The 14,429-nt window shown below is 37.7% G+C and overlaps 1 protein-coding gene across 3 annotated transcripts in view; it reads left to right on the top strand.

The window, feature by feature from the left end:
- The first annotated feature begins 470 nt into the window (after positions 1-470).
- The window catches only part of SNX24 (sorting nexin 24), a 237,203-nt gene continuing 223,244 nt past the window's right edge, over positions 471-14,429 (top strand). Inside the window, exon 1 of one of the 3 annotated variants that reach the window (XM_027874283.1) lies at positions 471-591. In XM_027874283.1, the coding sequence (XP_027730084.1) occupies positions 532-591 (60 nt within the window). In that variant the 5' untranslated portion in view covers positions 471-531. The remainder of the gene's footprint in view (positions 592-14,429) is intronic. The other 2 variants (XM_027874285.1, XM_027874284.1) reach the window with 2 other exon arrangements.

Below are 14,429 nucleotides of genomic sequence, written 5' to 3' on the forward strand. Positions count from 1 at the left end.
TGTGTCTGGGGGTTGTGACTTCAGGTGTATTTCGTCCCACACTTCTTGTTTACCTAACCTGACCCATCCTTCACTTCGGCCACCAACGCCGCCACGGCCGTTCCGCAGTGACTCTGCCAGCGCTACTGGCTCCGGGACCGCCCCCCGTTGCTGCCCCAGGTCTAGGCAGTCCCCCGGGGTTCAGAAGCTGCTTTCTTTCCTCTGCTACGCCCAGCACCGACCCCGAGAGCTCCGGCCCCTCGGCCTCGCTGCCCCGACACACGCGGGTCACGTGGGGCCGTCGCGTCCTCACGTGATGGGATTGCTGCTTGACCCCCGGCCTCGGGCGGCTGAGGGAGGGGCCCGGAGGGGGCGGGAGGAGGCGATAGGCCCCGCCCCGGCCCCGCCCCTCCGGCGCCTCGTTCTGAATAAAGCCTCCGCCTCCCTCCTCCTCCGCCCACCCCAGGGGCGGGGCAGGCGATGGTGGGGCGGAGGCAGGAAGACGAGGAGGGGGGTTGGCCCTCAACCCGCCCGGCCCTGCCCGGCCAGGCCATGGAGGTCTACATTCCGTCTTTTCGTTATGAAGAGAGCGAGCTGGAGAGAGGCTACACGGTAGGGCGCGAGTCAGGGTCAGGAGGGAGCCAGCCGGCTGTTGGGGAGGGGAAAAGTACGAGGAATCCTGAGGGGAAAGTACCCCCGTGCCTACACCCGGTTCCCCGCGGGACGGGCTTCCCACCGCTGCTCCTCTCTCCGCGGGGAGAAAGGGCGGGGTCCCGCGAGCTTGGACGCGCGTTGTCCTGGAAACCGCCGCTTCCCCTCCCCCTCCACTGCCCCCCCCCCCGGCACTGCTGCCCCCCCATCCCCCGTGCCTTCACCCCGCACCTCGGACTCTGGCAACTCCAGCCCATCTTGCTCGGGTCACCCCGGGAGGTGTCGCCGGCTCCTGCCCTGGGTCCTGGTCCAGAGTGCCGAGGACTGGGTTGTGTGCACAGCTGCAGAGCAGATCCTCTGCGCCCCATCCTGTGCAATGGGGGGGGGCTCGCCCCCTGCACTGCCACACTTTTGCTTCCCGTGCCCCCTCCCGGGACGGCTCGGCAAAATCCGCCTGGGCTGCTGTGCATCCCCCCACCTCCCCCCCAAAAACAGCCCCACAAACAAAACAGAAAACCAGTCAAAATGAAAAGCTTGGGGGGAGTGGGGACTGTCCCTCATCCCGAACCTACAGTCTCTAACTTTTTTTCCTCCCCTGCCCCAAATAAAAAAGGGTGCGTGGGGCGTCTCTTGAAATGACAAGTTTCTGGAGTTGAGTCTCTTTGGCTTTTGGGAACACAGCTTTTTCACCATCTACATTGAGTGTTAGAGTATTGTTTCTTTTTGAGCTGCCTGTCACTCTCCCTTTAAAGTTACTGTCTTTTATAGCGAAAAGTGGCTTATAAGAAGTTTGCAAAATTCTGTGGCATGTATCAAGATGGACATTATTTAAAAAGCATAGATTGCTGGCCACTCATTAGCTGAAACTTAACACAAAGTTCTCAATTTCAAATAATTTCTAACTTCCTCCATGAAAACTTTGTTAAGTCAGATTGAATGCCTATTCTATGTCAGGCAGGTAAAAACTTAAAAGGGATAGGATTATAGACAGTGTTAGAAGGGACTTCTGACATCATCTAGTGAATAGATGATCTAGTCCCCTTGTTTTGTAGATTAGGAAACTGAATCCCTCCAAGGCCCAGTAACTTGTCTTGCATCATAAAGGTAATATGGTTTATATATCCGGAGCAAGTTTTTGTATCCAGTTCTTCTGACTCCAGATCAGGGATCAGGGATCTTTCCACTGTACCATACTGCTGGTGTTTCCTGCTTTTGAGGGGTTTGTGATTTATCTAGTAGGGAAGAACACAGGTTGTAAAAGGCTGACAATAAAAGATTTAAGTCAAAGGTTGTGTGCAATTAACTCTCTAGCCAAACAGGACTTTTTATTATTCCTCACACATGACAATCCCATCTCCCATCTCTATACTCACATTGTCTTCTCCTGTGCTTGGAATGCACACCTCTGCCTCTTAGAATCCCTTCTTAAGACTTAGCCATTTTCTGTGTGAAATGGAATAGAAAATCATCAAATACTTATATGTGCCAACTACTTCAATAGAAAATATTACATATAGAAAATGGAGACAGTCCTTGTTCTCCAAGAGTCTACGTGCTTATTATCTTCTCCAAAAAATTGGAGAAGATAATGTATTGAAAAGTTTAGTTGTAGGCCCAGGGGTTTTTAGTTTTCAGTATTGTGAAGGGGAAATACTTGAAGGGATCCTGATACTTAAGCTTCTAGTGCTTTTCTTCAAAGAATTTGAAAATAGAGGACTTGGGTTCAAGTCCTAGGTTTATCATTTACTGCCAGTATCACCTTCAGGAAATCACTTAACCTCTCTGGATGTCAGTTTCCTCTGTAAAACTAGAGAGTTGGACTATTTGAGTTCCTGAGTTCCCTTCTAGCTCTAAATCTGTCATTTTATTTACACATCTCTTGATAAAAGCTTGAGAGCAGAGGCTTTAATTTTTCTTTGTATCTCAAAGAAAGCACTGTGATTGGTACATTGTAGGTGCTTGTTGATTGAGTGATAAGTGAATGATACAGACAAGTGCTAATAAAGTTCACTGGACAAATGAACTTTGGAGGAAAGGGTGGTCAAGGAGCACCTTACTAGCGGGAGATTCAAGCAATGTTGATGCATTCCAGGTAAGAAGAACTTCCTGATATTAGAGAGCTATTGAAGATTTTGAACAGGGAAAAGGACATGATTAAGCTTTTGTTTTAAGAAGATTACTCTAGTAGTCAGAGAGGTATTCATCATGTCATAGTGCAAAGAGACCTGGCCTCAAAGCCAGGAAGACTTAGGTTCCAGTGCCACGTCTGACACATAGTAGCTGTGTGACCCTGGGAAAGGCACAACCTCTCAGTTTTCTCTCTAGGCAACTCTGAGACTACAATTTTCTGAGAAGGAATAAACCTGCAGTGGTAGAGGGAGGTCTAGTACCAATTTCTAATTTAATGGGCCATGTATCAAGAATGAGGGATAACATGGTAGCAGGAGTGAACACTGCTATCCTGTAAATATTAAAAGAAATGGAAAGGGGCAGCTAGGTGACACAGTGGATAAGCTCCAGCCTTGGAGTCAGGAGGACCTGAGTTCAAATCTGGTCTCAGACACTTGATTCTGGGCAAGACACTTAACCCCAATTGCCTCACCAAAAGGCAAAAAAAAGAAATGAAAGACCTGTTTTTCATTGTATGAATCTTTCCTTTAAGGAAAGGACAAGAAATCCCACAAGGAAAGAATGTGTGGAGGAATAGTTGTATGTACTGATGGAAGAGGTACCAATACCAATGAGATCATGGATCCTTCTAAGTTTAAAAAAAAAATCTGGTGATGTTATTCAGAAGTTTTGGATCTAGGGAGACTAGAGGAGGCAAGAAGACCAGTCAGTCAGCAAACATTTATAAATCATATATATAATATATTTAGTATATATATATATAGTAGGCACTATGCTAAGCTAAGCAGTAGAGATTCAAAGAAAGACAAAAACAATGTCCCTGTCCTCAAGGAGCTCACATTCTAATGGGGAGACAGCATACTAATAACTATGTATATAAAAGATATGTACAGAATAAGTTGAAGGTACTCTTAAAGGCCAGGGACTGGGTGGGAGGGAAAGGAAGTGGGGCACCACTGGTAAAAGGTGAGATTTGAGCTTTTTAAAAAAATATATTTTTATTTATCTTTTTTAAGTCACCAGAATTTTTCCCAGTGCCTTTTCTCAGAAAGTCATTCCATGTAACAATTTTTAAAGAGAATAGAAAAAAAAAATCAGCGAAACTGATCAATATATTGCAAAAGTCTGAAAATCTATGAAATGAACCACATTCCTGGACCCAGGGAGTTAAGGAGAGAGTGTCTCCTTAATATCTCTTCTTTGGAGCCTTGCTTGTTTTTTGTAATTTTGTGCTTTTGATTTTTTTGTCATTCTTTTCGTTCACATTGGGATAGTTGTATATATTGTCTTTTTGGCTCTGCTTATTTCATATAGTTCATATAGATATTTCTGTGCTTTATTGTATTTATCATATTTGTTATTTCTTAAAGCACAATTTGTTTAGCCCATCTATGGGGTATATACTTTATTTTCAATTCTTTGCTACCATTTCAGTGCAGGCCCTCATCACCAAACATCTGGATTATTGCAATAGCCTGATGGTGGGTCTGCCTGCCTCAAGTCAATCTAATCTCTTCTCCATTCATACACTAAAGTAATTTTCCTGAAACACGGGTCTGATCATGTCACTCCCCTACTTGATAAACCCCAGTGACTTTCTGTTGCCTTCAGGATCAAATACAAAATACTCTGGCATTCAAAGTCCTTCATTTAACTTAGCCACATCTACCTTTCCAGTCTTCTTAACATCCTACTCCCTGACTCTGCGACACTGGGCCTGCTGGATGTTCCAGGAAGAAGACACTCCATCTCTCAGCTCCAGGCATTTTTTCTGGCTGTCCCCTGTGCCTGGAATGCTCTCTCTCCTTTGCCTCAGCTACTGACCTACCTGGCTTTTGTCATTCCTAAAATCCTACCTTCTATAGGAAGCCTTTCCCAATTCCTCTTAATTCCAGGGCCTTGCCTCTTTTAATTATTTCCCGTTGATCCTGTCTGTAGCTTGCTTTGTGTATATTTATTTGCATGTTATCTTCCCCGTTAGATTGTAAGCTCCTTGAGGGCGGGAACTGTCTTTTGCCTCGTTTGGTATCCCTATCAATTAGCACTGTGCCTGGAACATGGTAGGAACTTAATAAATGTTTATTAATTGATTGATTGATGTAGGCACGTTCTCCTTATTAATGGTCTCCTTGGGGCATAAGCATAGTAGTGGAATTTCTGTGTCAAAGGATGTGGAAATTTTTGTCATTTTATTTGCGTAGTTCCAAAAAGCTTTCCAAAATGATTATGCTGGTTTACGACTTCACTAACAAGGTGTGCTTATCTTCTTGCAACTCTTCTAACATTGACTATTCCCATCTTTTTTCATCTTTGCCAATTTTTCAAGGTATATGGTAAAACTTCAAGGTTATTTTGATTTTCCTTTTCCTTATTAGTAATTTGGAGTATTCTTTCATATGGTTATTAATAGTTTGCAATTCTTTTAAGAAGTGTTTGTTCATATCCTTTGATCACTTATCTATTTGAGGAATATATTTTTTTTAATGTTTTATCTGTTAATTGTTTATGTATCTGGGATAACAAATCTTTATCAGAGAAATTTGGTGGAAAGATTTTTTTACCATTTGTTTCCTTTTTAACTTAGATGTATGCTTTTGTATATATAGAAGCTTTTCAATAAGTTTCATCAAAGTCTTTTTATCTCTACTTTATTTAATTTTATCTCTATTTTATTCTATTTAATCTATTTTATCTTTTGTAATTGCCTCTATCCCTTGTTGGGTTAAGAATTCATCCCGTGCTCATAGCTGGGAAAGGTATTTTATCTGTTTCTCTCTCTTTTTGATAATGAGATCTTTAATATTAAGGTCATTTATCCTTTTAACATATATTATATATTATGACTTCAGGTGTTGATAGAAGCCTAATTTCTGTCAGACTGTTTTCCAAGTTTGCCAGCAGTTTTTAATCAGGAAGGGAGTTCTTTCCTAAGTAGTTATTTTTTTCCCCCAGATTAATCCAACACTAAATTACTGAGTTCCATTGTTTCTAATTCTCCCTTGTTTAGTCTTTTCCATTGATCGGTCTCTCTGTTTTTTAACCAACAGAAAATCGTTTTGATGATGGCTACTTTACGATATCATTTGAGGTCTGGATATGCTATTCTTCTCTAGTTATTTTCATTATTTCTCTTGATATTCTAGATGCTCTATTTCTCCAAATGAATTTTGTTGGTTTCAGAGATTGTGAAGGTGGGAGAAAGTGTCTACTTCTTGTTGGTGACATGGTCTAGAAGTTTAAGCTAAGTCTTGAAGACAGATAAGATCTTTTTAATTTAATACATTGCTATAGCCTCTTTGCTCATATTTTAGTTAATATTTCCACATTGATATTCATTAAGTATATTGGTCTTTCAGTTTGGTCTTGATATATTGGTCTGTCATTTCCTTCTGTTTTCTCTTTACTTTAGGTATCAAAGATCCTTTAAAGGTATTTGCTAAGATCTCTTCAATTTCTGTTTTTGGGAACAGTTTATCTCATATTGAAACTAAGTTTTTCTTTGAATCTTTAATAGAATTAACTAGTAAATCCTTCTCGTCTTGATGTTTTTATTCTTTGGGAGTTTATGGCATGTTCAATTTTTTTTCCCTAAGATTGAGTTATTTAAATTCTCTTATTTCTTGGTATTTTATGTTTTTGGAAATGCTCTTGCATTTTTCATTTATCAACTTTGTTGATATGTAATTGGGCAAAATGTTGTCTAATAGTTTCCTTTATTTCCTCTTAACTCAGTTTTCCTCTCTTTAAAAATCAGGTTTGCTAATATATATTTTATGAGGATTTTAAAAAAAAGCTCTTTTTTATTTATAATGGTTATTTTGCTGTAATTTTTATCTTTCTCCTGATTTTCTAAATGTCCTTTTTTGTCTTTGGAGTTTTTAGATTTGTTGCCTTTCTAGCTTTTTTTCTTTTACTAGTATGTCATTTATTTACCTGTTCTTTTCCTCTTGCTTTTTAAATTTTTTCTTTTATTTTTTCAGTTAATAAGCATTTTTTCTCTTTTTTCTTGCTGTTCCTCCCCTTGAAAAAAAGTAAAAAGAAAAATGAAAGCTTTGAACAATTGTGCATAGTCAAGCAAAACAAATTCTTATTCTGGCCATGTCCAAAAACATATGTCTTATTCTGCACCTTGAGTCCATCACCTCTTTCAGGAGATGGATAGCATGCTATATTACCAGTCCTCTGAAATTGTGTTTGGTCATTGCATTGACCAGAACTCTAAAATCTTTCAAAGTTGTTTGTCTTTATGATGTTGTTGTTACTGTATAAATTGTTCTTCTGGTTCTCTTTCCTTCATACTGCATCAGTTCATAGGGTTCTTATTTCTCATGGTATGTTGCATTTAGGCATTCACCAAGTGATGGCCACCCCCTTAGTTTCCAGTTCTTTGCCATCACAAAACGTTCTGCTTTAAATATTGGGTCCTTTTCTACTTTTTAGAATAACTTTGGGGTGTAAGCCCACTATTGATATCACTAGACCAAAAGTTTAGTAACTTTTAAGCCATAGTAACATATAACTTTGCATTATGACTGGACCACTTCATAGCTCTACTAACATTGCATTAAAAGGCTTATTTTCTTCTCCAACATTTGTCCTTTTCTCTTTTTGTCAGCTTTGCTGATCTGATCTGTGAGGTGGAATCTCAGAATTGCTTTAGTTTGCATATCTCTTAATTAGTTGTTTGTAGCATTTTTTCATATAGCTATTGATAGTATATCTTCCTTAGAAGAAGGAAGTTTGTATTTCTTCCTTTGCCTATTCATATTCTTTGACCAATTATCAGTTGGGTTTTTTCTCTTTTTATCTTGAGGAAGATATTTAGTCACATAAAGTCTTCCTTAAGAGCTGTTTTTATTGGGTCACCCAAGTTTTGATATGCTGTTTTATTATTGTAATTTTCTTTGATAAAATTATCAGTTCTTTCTATGATTTGTTCTTTGAGCCTCTGATTCTCTAGGAATAAATTCTTTAGTCTCTACTTAACTTTGAATCCTTTCTGTAACGTCCCATTATTTGATGGTTATAATTTTTTTGCATATTCTTAGTAAAGGATGTCCTTAATATTTGTATGTTTTTGCATTTTTGTGAGGTTTTATAACCTTAGTGCATGGTCATTTTTATAAAGATTTGACACCCAGCTGATAATATGTATACTACTTTCTATTCCCATTCAGTAATTGCTAGAAATCTATCATATCTAACTTTTCTAAAGCTCTAATTCAAGTCCCTAAATTCTTTCTTGTTTACATTTTTATTTGTTCTTTTCTTGATCTTAGAGGGAGTATAATTATAAGTCAGCTGGCTATTTCTCCATGTAATTCAATTAACTTTTCCTTTACATACCTAAATACAATGCCATTTGGAGCATATATATTAACTATTGATATTATTCTCATGTCTACAATGACTTTATAAGCATAATATAGTTTCCTCTTTTAACAGTTTCTGTTTTTACTATTGCTTTGAGATCATGTTTTCTGAAATACCCATGCTCTTTTTGACTTCAGCTGAAGTGTAATATATCGTTTAGCTATCAAAGCTTAAAACCATTCTAAAACTTAGGGGACATCTTGTATTTTGCTCCTCATCAGAACTTGGGGCAAATCTTTATATTTTCAACGTGATTCTTTTTTTTGGAGCAGACTTATCATAGAACAGTCAAGTGATTCAGTCTCTGGGTTTAGAATGCAATTAGCCACTGATGAACCAAGAAATAGAACTATAGATTATACTCAATTTTTCAGGATAAGTTATTCCTGATTGTAAGCCTTTATTTTTTGCCTTTTGGAATATTATATTCTTAGATTTTTTTCTTTTTTCTTTTTCTTTTTTTTTTTAATAGTGATTGCTGTCAAGTCCTGAATATGTTTCCTTGTTACTTGAGGTCTTTCCTTCTGACTGCTTGCAATGTATTTCCTTTGCCTGGAAGCTCTGGATTTTGGATATGGCATTGCTTGGAGTTTTCATTTGGGCCTTTTTTCTAGGAAGTGACCAGTCACTTTTTTAGATTTTGGCACTCCTTGGAGTCTTTCTTTTGAATCCTTGTTTTTTGTTGGTTTTTTTTTTGTTTTGTTTTGTTTTGGATCTTTCTTTCAGAAGCCAACCAGACAGTTTTTTCTATTTTCACTTTCCCTTTTGGTTCTGATACATGTGGGCAGTTTTCTGTCATGATTACTTGAAATATATAGGTCTAAGTTTTTTTATTTTTATTTTTTTAAATTTATCTTGGTCTTCAGAGAGTCTGTTGATTCTTCAATTACTTCTCTTCAGTTTATTTTGTAAGTTGTTTTGAGTAGCAGTCATCTTTCATTTTCTTCTTTTACTTCTATATTCTGACTTTGTTCTAATATTTCTTTTGTATCTCACAGACTCTTTTAGATTGGGTTTGCTATGTTCTTTTTTTCAGGTAGTCTATTACTTGGGGTAAGTTTTTCAACCTTCAGTTTTAAGCAATTTTTTCATTTTTCAACTCCCTACCCTCCCTCAAATTCTCCTTTAATATCTCATTTCTTTATTTAATACTCTTATTTCCTCAGTTCTACCCACTGTTATAGGTAACTTGTAATCTTTCTAGGTTACTCCCCTTTCTGCGATTTCCTCTTGGTTTTCTGTTAAACCATAATATTTTTTCATTGTGTTTGTTGTTGTTGTTTTTTCTGTTTTGTTGTTGTTCAGTTGTGTCCAACTGGTAACTATGGTTGTAATTATGTTTTGTTGTTCAGTTGTTTCAGTTGTGTCTGACTCTTTATGACCTCATTTGTGGTTTCCTGGAATGGTTTGCCATTTCCTTCTCCACTTCATTTTACAGGTGAGGAAATTGAGGCAAACAGGGTTAAATGATTTGCCCAGTATCACACAGCTAGTAAATGTCTGAGACTGAATTTGAACTCATAAAGATGAGCGTTAGCTGCCCTACTTTTTTTTCTGTTTACTCATATTTTTAGCATCCGTTCTTGGTTTGAGGTTCTCTGCTTATGCCATTCCCATATAGCATACTTACATGCGTTGGTAGATCTTGTTTGGTCCATCTACACTGGCCTTCTTGTTGTGACTCACACAGGACACTATTTTCTGACTTCTTGCCTTTTAACTATCTGTCTCACATGCCTAAAGATGTACTCTATTTTTGCCTTCACTTCCTGGCTTCTCTGACTTCCTTCAAGATATCCATCCTAATATCTTTCTTTTTTTTTTTTTTGGCTAGACAGTGAGGTTAAGTGACTTGCCCAGGGTCACACAGCTAGTAAGTGTTATGTGTCTGAGGCTGGATTTGAACTCAGGTCCTCCTGAATCCAGGGCCAGTGCTCTATCCTCTGCGCCACCTAGCTGCCCCCATCCTAATTTCTGCAAGAGGCTTTTCTTGGTTACCTCCTCTGCTAATACCTTCCCTCTGAGATTACCTCCAATTTCCTCTGCACATATTTGGTATGTATTTAGTTGTTTGCATATTGTCTCACCCGGTAGAATTTGAACTCTTTGAGGTCACGAAGGGACTGTTTTTCTGCCTGGTGGTAAGGCCTTGTTTTGTCCACATAAGAAGCACTTAATAAATGCTTTTTGACATCTCCTCTCTAGTCTAGATGCCATGGTCACCGATGATCTAGATTGGGTAGTTGGTATTAGACCTTATCCTCTTCCTCAATCCTTGCCTTCCTTCTTAGTCTTCTCATTGCTCACTATAGTTTTAGGTCTCAACTAATAGTTTCAGTTTTGGGAGAGAGGATAGTTGGTGTTCTTAAAAGCAGAGGAACAGATCTGGGGCTCAAATTATGATACTTTCAGTGAGTAAAGTGCCCCCATCTTGGTTATGTTCTTTAAGGGCAGCTTCCTGAAAACTCAGGAGTTGCACATGCATCTCTGCCATCAAAGATATCACACCATTATGCCTGTGTCTTCCTTGTAAAAATATTTGCACAATTTCTTCTTTATTTCCTGCCATTCAGAAACATTCATCTAATGGGGGAAGACCACACAAAATGAAGCTGAAAAGATGGGAGAGGAGGCACCAGGAGGGGAAATCAAACCGAACTGCTGGTGAAAACAGGACAGTTACTTGCAAAGTTCCTACTCCTCTATAAAAGAAGGCTTTGGGAAGTGTTTATGGCTCTAACCTCCTGAGGGAGTTGAGAAAATGTTTGGTATCAAAAGTTGAGTCAGTCTATATGGTGATGATATTTCAAGTGATCAATTTATCTTCGAGGAGACATGATGTTCCCTGGAGTGGAAACCAACCAGAGCTACTAATGGAAAATGGATAGATATATATTAGCTGTGCAATAACTATAACTGGTATATTCTACCCATCAACTTTTTTTGACACTGAATCCTCTTGGTAGCTGCCTGTATTGATTTTTAAGTTTTGGCATTTTTAAGGTTTGGCATTTTAAGGCAATGGGTACTGCATTTGGTACTTTCTTTTTAAAAAAGTGAAAGGAATCATGTTTTGAGCCTCACCATAACATCACATCCTGTTCCTCTGACCAGAGTCCATGTAACCTACCAATACCTTCAGTTCAGTTTCTTAAAAAAACACTTATTCCTATAAACATGAGAACATGTATTTACTTAGTCGTTTCTTAAAAAATGTGCTTATTTACTTTTTGTCTGTTTCTTTTGTTAGAAGTGTAAATCAAATATTTCTCTCATCTTTCTTTTTTTTAAAGTCTATCTTTTTTCATTGATGATTAGGCTAGTGTTATAGGATATATTATTTTGGGATTTCATCTTCAGCCCCTTTGCTTTTTGGAATATTTATCATGACTATCCTTAATTATTTAGGATAGTATTTCTTCATATTTGAAAATTTTTCTCTTGGTTGCTTAGAAAATATTTTGTTTGTTGTAGGAATGATTAATTATATATAGGAGCAGGTAGGTGATGCAGTACATAGGTTCTGGACCTGGAATCAAGAAGATCCAAATCCTAGTCAGATTTCAGACATTTATTAGCTGTGTGACCCTGGTCAAGTTACTTGACCTGTGTTTGCCTTTCACAGTTGTTTTAAGTCTCAAAGGAGTTAATATTTGTTAAGCTCTTAGCACAGTGTTTATTTCTTTCCTCACATGCCCCTAATTTTAGATCTTGGGACTTTTCTTTGGTGGTGTTTTGTGAATTTGGTTGACTAATATTTTGTTGTTAATATTCAAATGTTCTGTGTATTTTTTTCTTGTATTTTTTCTGCAGTACGGTATTAAGGTGTGTGTGTGTGTGTGTGTGTGTGTGTGTGTGTGTGTGTGTGTTTTGGTGAGGCAGTGAGGTGAAGTGACTTGTCTAGGGTCACACAGTTGAGTAAGTGTCAAGTGTCTGAGGCCAGATTGGAACGAAGGTCTTCTTGAATCCAGGGCCAGTGCTCTATCTACTCCACCATCTAACTGTTCCTGTTTTTTTTTTTTTTTAAACTTGTAATATTCTTCTGGGAAACTCATAATTCTTAAGTTTTTTCTTTGCATCCTATTCTTAAGTCATTTGCTTTTGCTTATATAGAATTCATGTATATTTTTAAAAATGTTCTTTTAAAGCCTTTTGATTTTCTTCTGACAAATTATCTTCCACTTTTGTATTTTTGTCTTCCCAATCTGTTATTCTCTCTCAGAACCTTTCTTTAATGGTTTTTTAACCTTTTTGTGTCATTGGATGCCTTTGGCAGTCTTGTGAAGCCTATAGACCTCTGCTCAGAATAATGATTTTAAATGCACAAAATACAAAGGATTACAAAGGAAATCTATTATATTGAGATACAGTTATCGGAATTCTTTTTTAAAAAGTTTATAGACCCCAGGTTAAGAATCACCTCTTTGGAAAGATTTTCCATTGTGTCATCTAGGTTATGTTCTGATTTTTTTTTTTGTTAGGAGCTATGATTTCAGACCAAATTTCATTACTAATAACTTATTTTAAAAGTTTTATTTCTCTTTGGAACTTTCCTGGAGTTTTTTTTTTTGTTTGTTTTGTTTTGTTTTTGCAAGGCAGTTGGGGTTAAGTGACTTGCCCAGGGTCACACAGCTCGTGTTTTTCTGGAGTTTCTTGCTTTTGTTTTTTGAGACCAGGGTCTCTGGGAAATCTATAAAAATCTCTTTTTACTGTGGAAACTTTGGTTCATTTTCCTTAATAGTGTAATAAATTCTTTTGGCATTTCTTTGGATTTCATTCGTTCTTCCTTCTATTTTTATGGTTCTCATTGCTGGTTTATCTGCTTGTGAGCTAGATTTTTACTAAGGCTTTCTCCCTTGACTTTTTGGTCTTAGAACCTCTGGTTTCTTATCCTTGGTCCCTCTACCTTTCACTGCTTTGCAGATGACTCCCTCCCTTCTGCTCCAGGTTGTGGTGACTTGGCCTATGTCTCTGTTCAGAATTAAATGCAGGTGGGCAAGGAGTGACCCCAACTGGATTTCCAATTTATTTTCCCTTAGATGGAAATTCTTTCCCTTCCAACTTTCTCGTAATACCTGTGTTTTTGTTCTTCTCCTTTCCCTGCCTCAATTTCTGTTGCTTTTCCTTCATGTAACTGGGCAGAATTAGTTGCTAATTAGCTGCCTTTTGTGGGATGTGGGGAGTTTATGCTGGGTGGTTGCCTTGAAGGTGCCACTGCTAAGCTTGGAAGCACACAAATCTTTGGGATTACTTGCCCTGTCTTTGGTATGGAGTGGTTTGGGAGGGAGGGAAGCTTAATGTGAGCTGTAAGTATTTATAGTCTCTTGTATTATTTTATTTTTTTGGGGGTGTGTGGCAGTTGGGGTTAAGTGACTTACCCAGGGTCACACAGCTTTATTATTTGATTTTTAAAAATCTCTTGCTGTGTTAAGAGTCTTATCTTGTGGATTTGTTTTAGTTACTCTATGTCTGATGCAAAATTTATTTTTCTTAGGTTTCCATATTGGAAGTTTGAGGAAAAAAACTACTCTGCTATCTTTGCTGATCAAATTGTTGAAATGGGACTTTTTTCCCTATTGAGTTTATAAAATATTTTTCCTTATAAATACATTTGAGTAAAATTTGTACCTCCATTTTACAAAGTGATATTTCTGTTATGCCTTAGTAAATTAAATTATGTAGCAGAGAGCAAAAGTTTATAGAAAGGTCTATTTTCCTTGTTTAATTCCAGTGGACAATTAGACTCTATTGTCAGTTTAAATTGATGACTATAGCTTACAAATTATTGAGCCTGTGCTAATAAATGCAACAGTTGTTCATAATTTGGTGTTAAATGACCTTTAAATGTAGAAGCTTACTGAGGATATCCTTGGGGAACAATTTAACTTCCAAATGACATCCACGAGTACTTGTTATCATTTAAATATGCTTCCTTTTGTCAATAACAGAATAACAAGTACTAGTTATATTTCTAATGTTGATTCAGATACTGGGAACCTGCTGAATAAATTAGTGTACATTTGATTTATATTGACCAAAAAATTTTACATTTCTGTGTTACATGTCAAGGTGACATGCATTTAAATGCACTTTAGAGCAGAGGTCATGTTTGACTGACACATATGCTTACACTACTTTTAATTAACTTTTCAACATTATCCCAAAATTCCTTTTGAAGTACTAATTATGTGGAAACAGGATGGAAATCAACTTAAGAAGACAGTATTTTAAAAAGTCAATGGTCTTGAACTTTTTGGAAGAATAATAGATGAGTAAATAATTTTTTTCTGATAAAT

This window comes from Vombatus ursinus, unplaced genomic scaffold (assembly GCF_900497805.2).
Source record: "Vombatus ursinus unplaced genomic scaffold, bare-nosed wombat genome assembly UNPS02014807.1, whole genome shotgun sequence".
NCBI lineage: Eukaryota > Metazoa > Chordata > Mammalia > Diprotodontia > Vombatidae > Vombatus > Vombatus ursinus.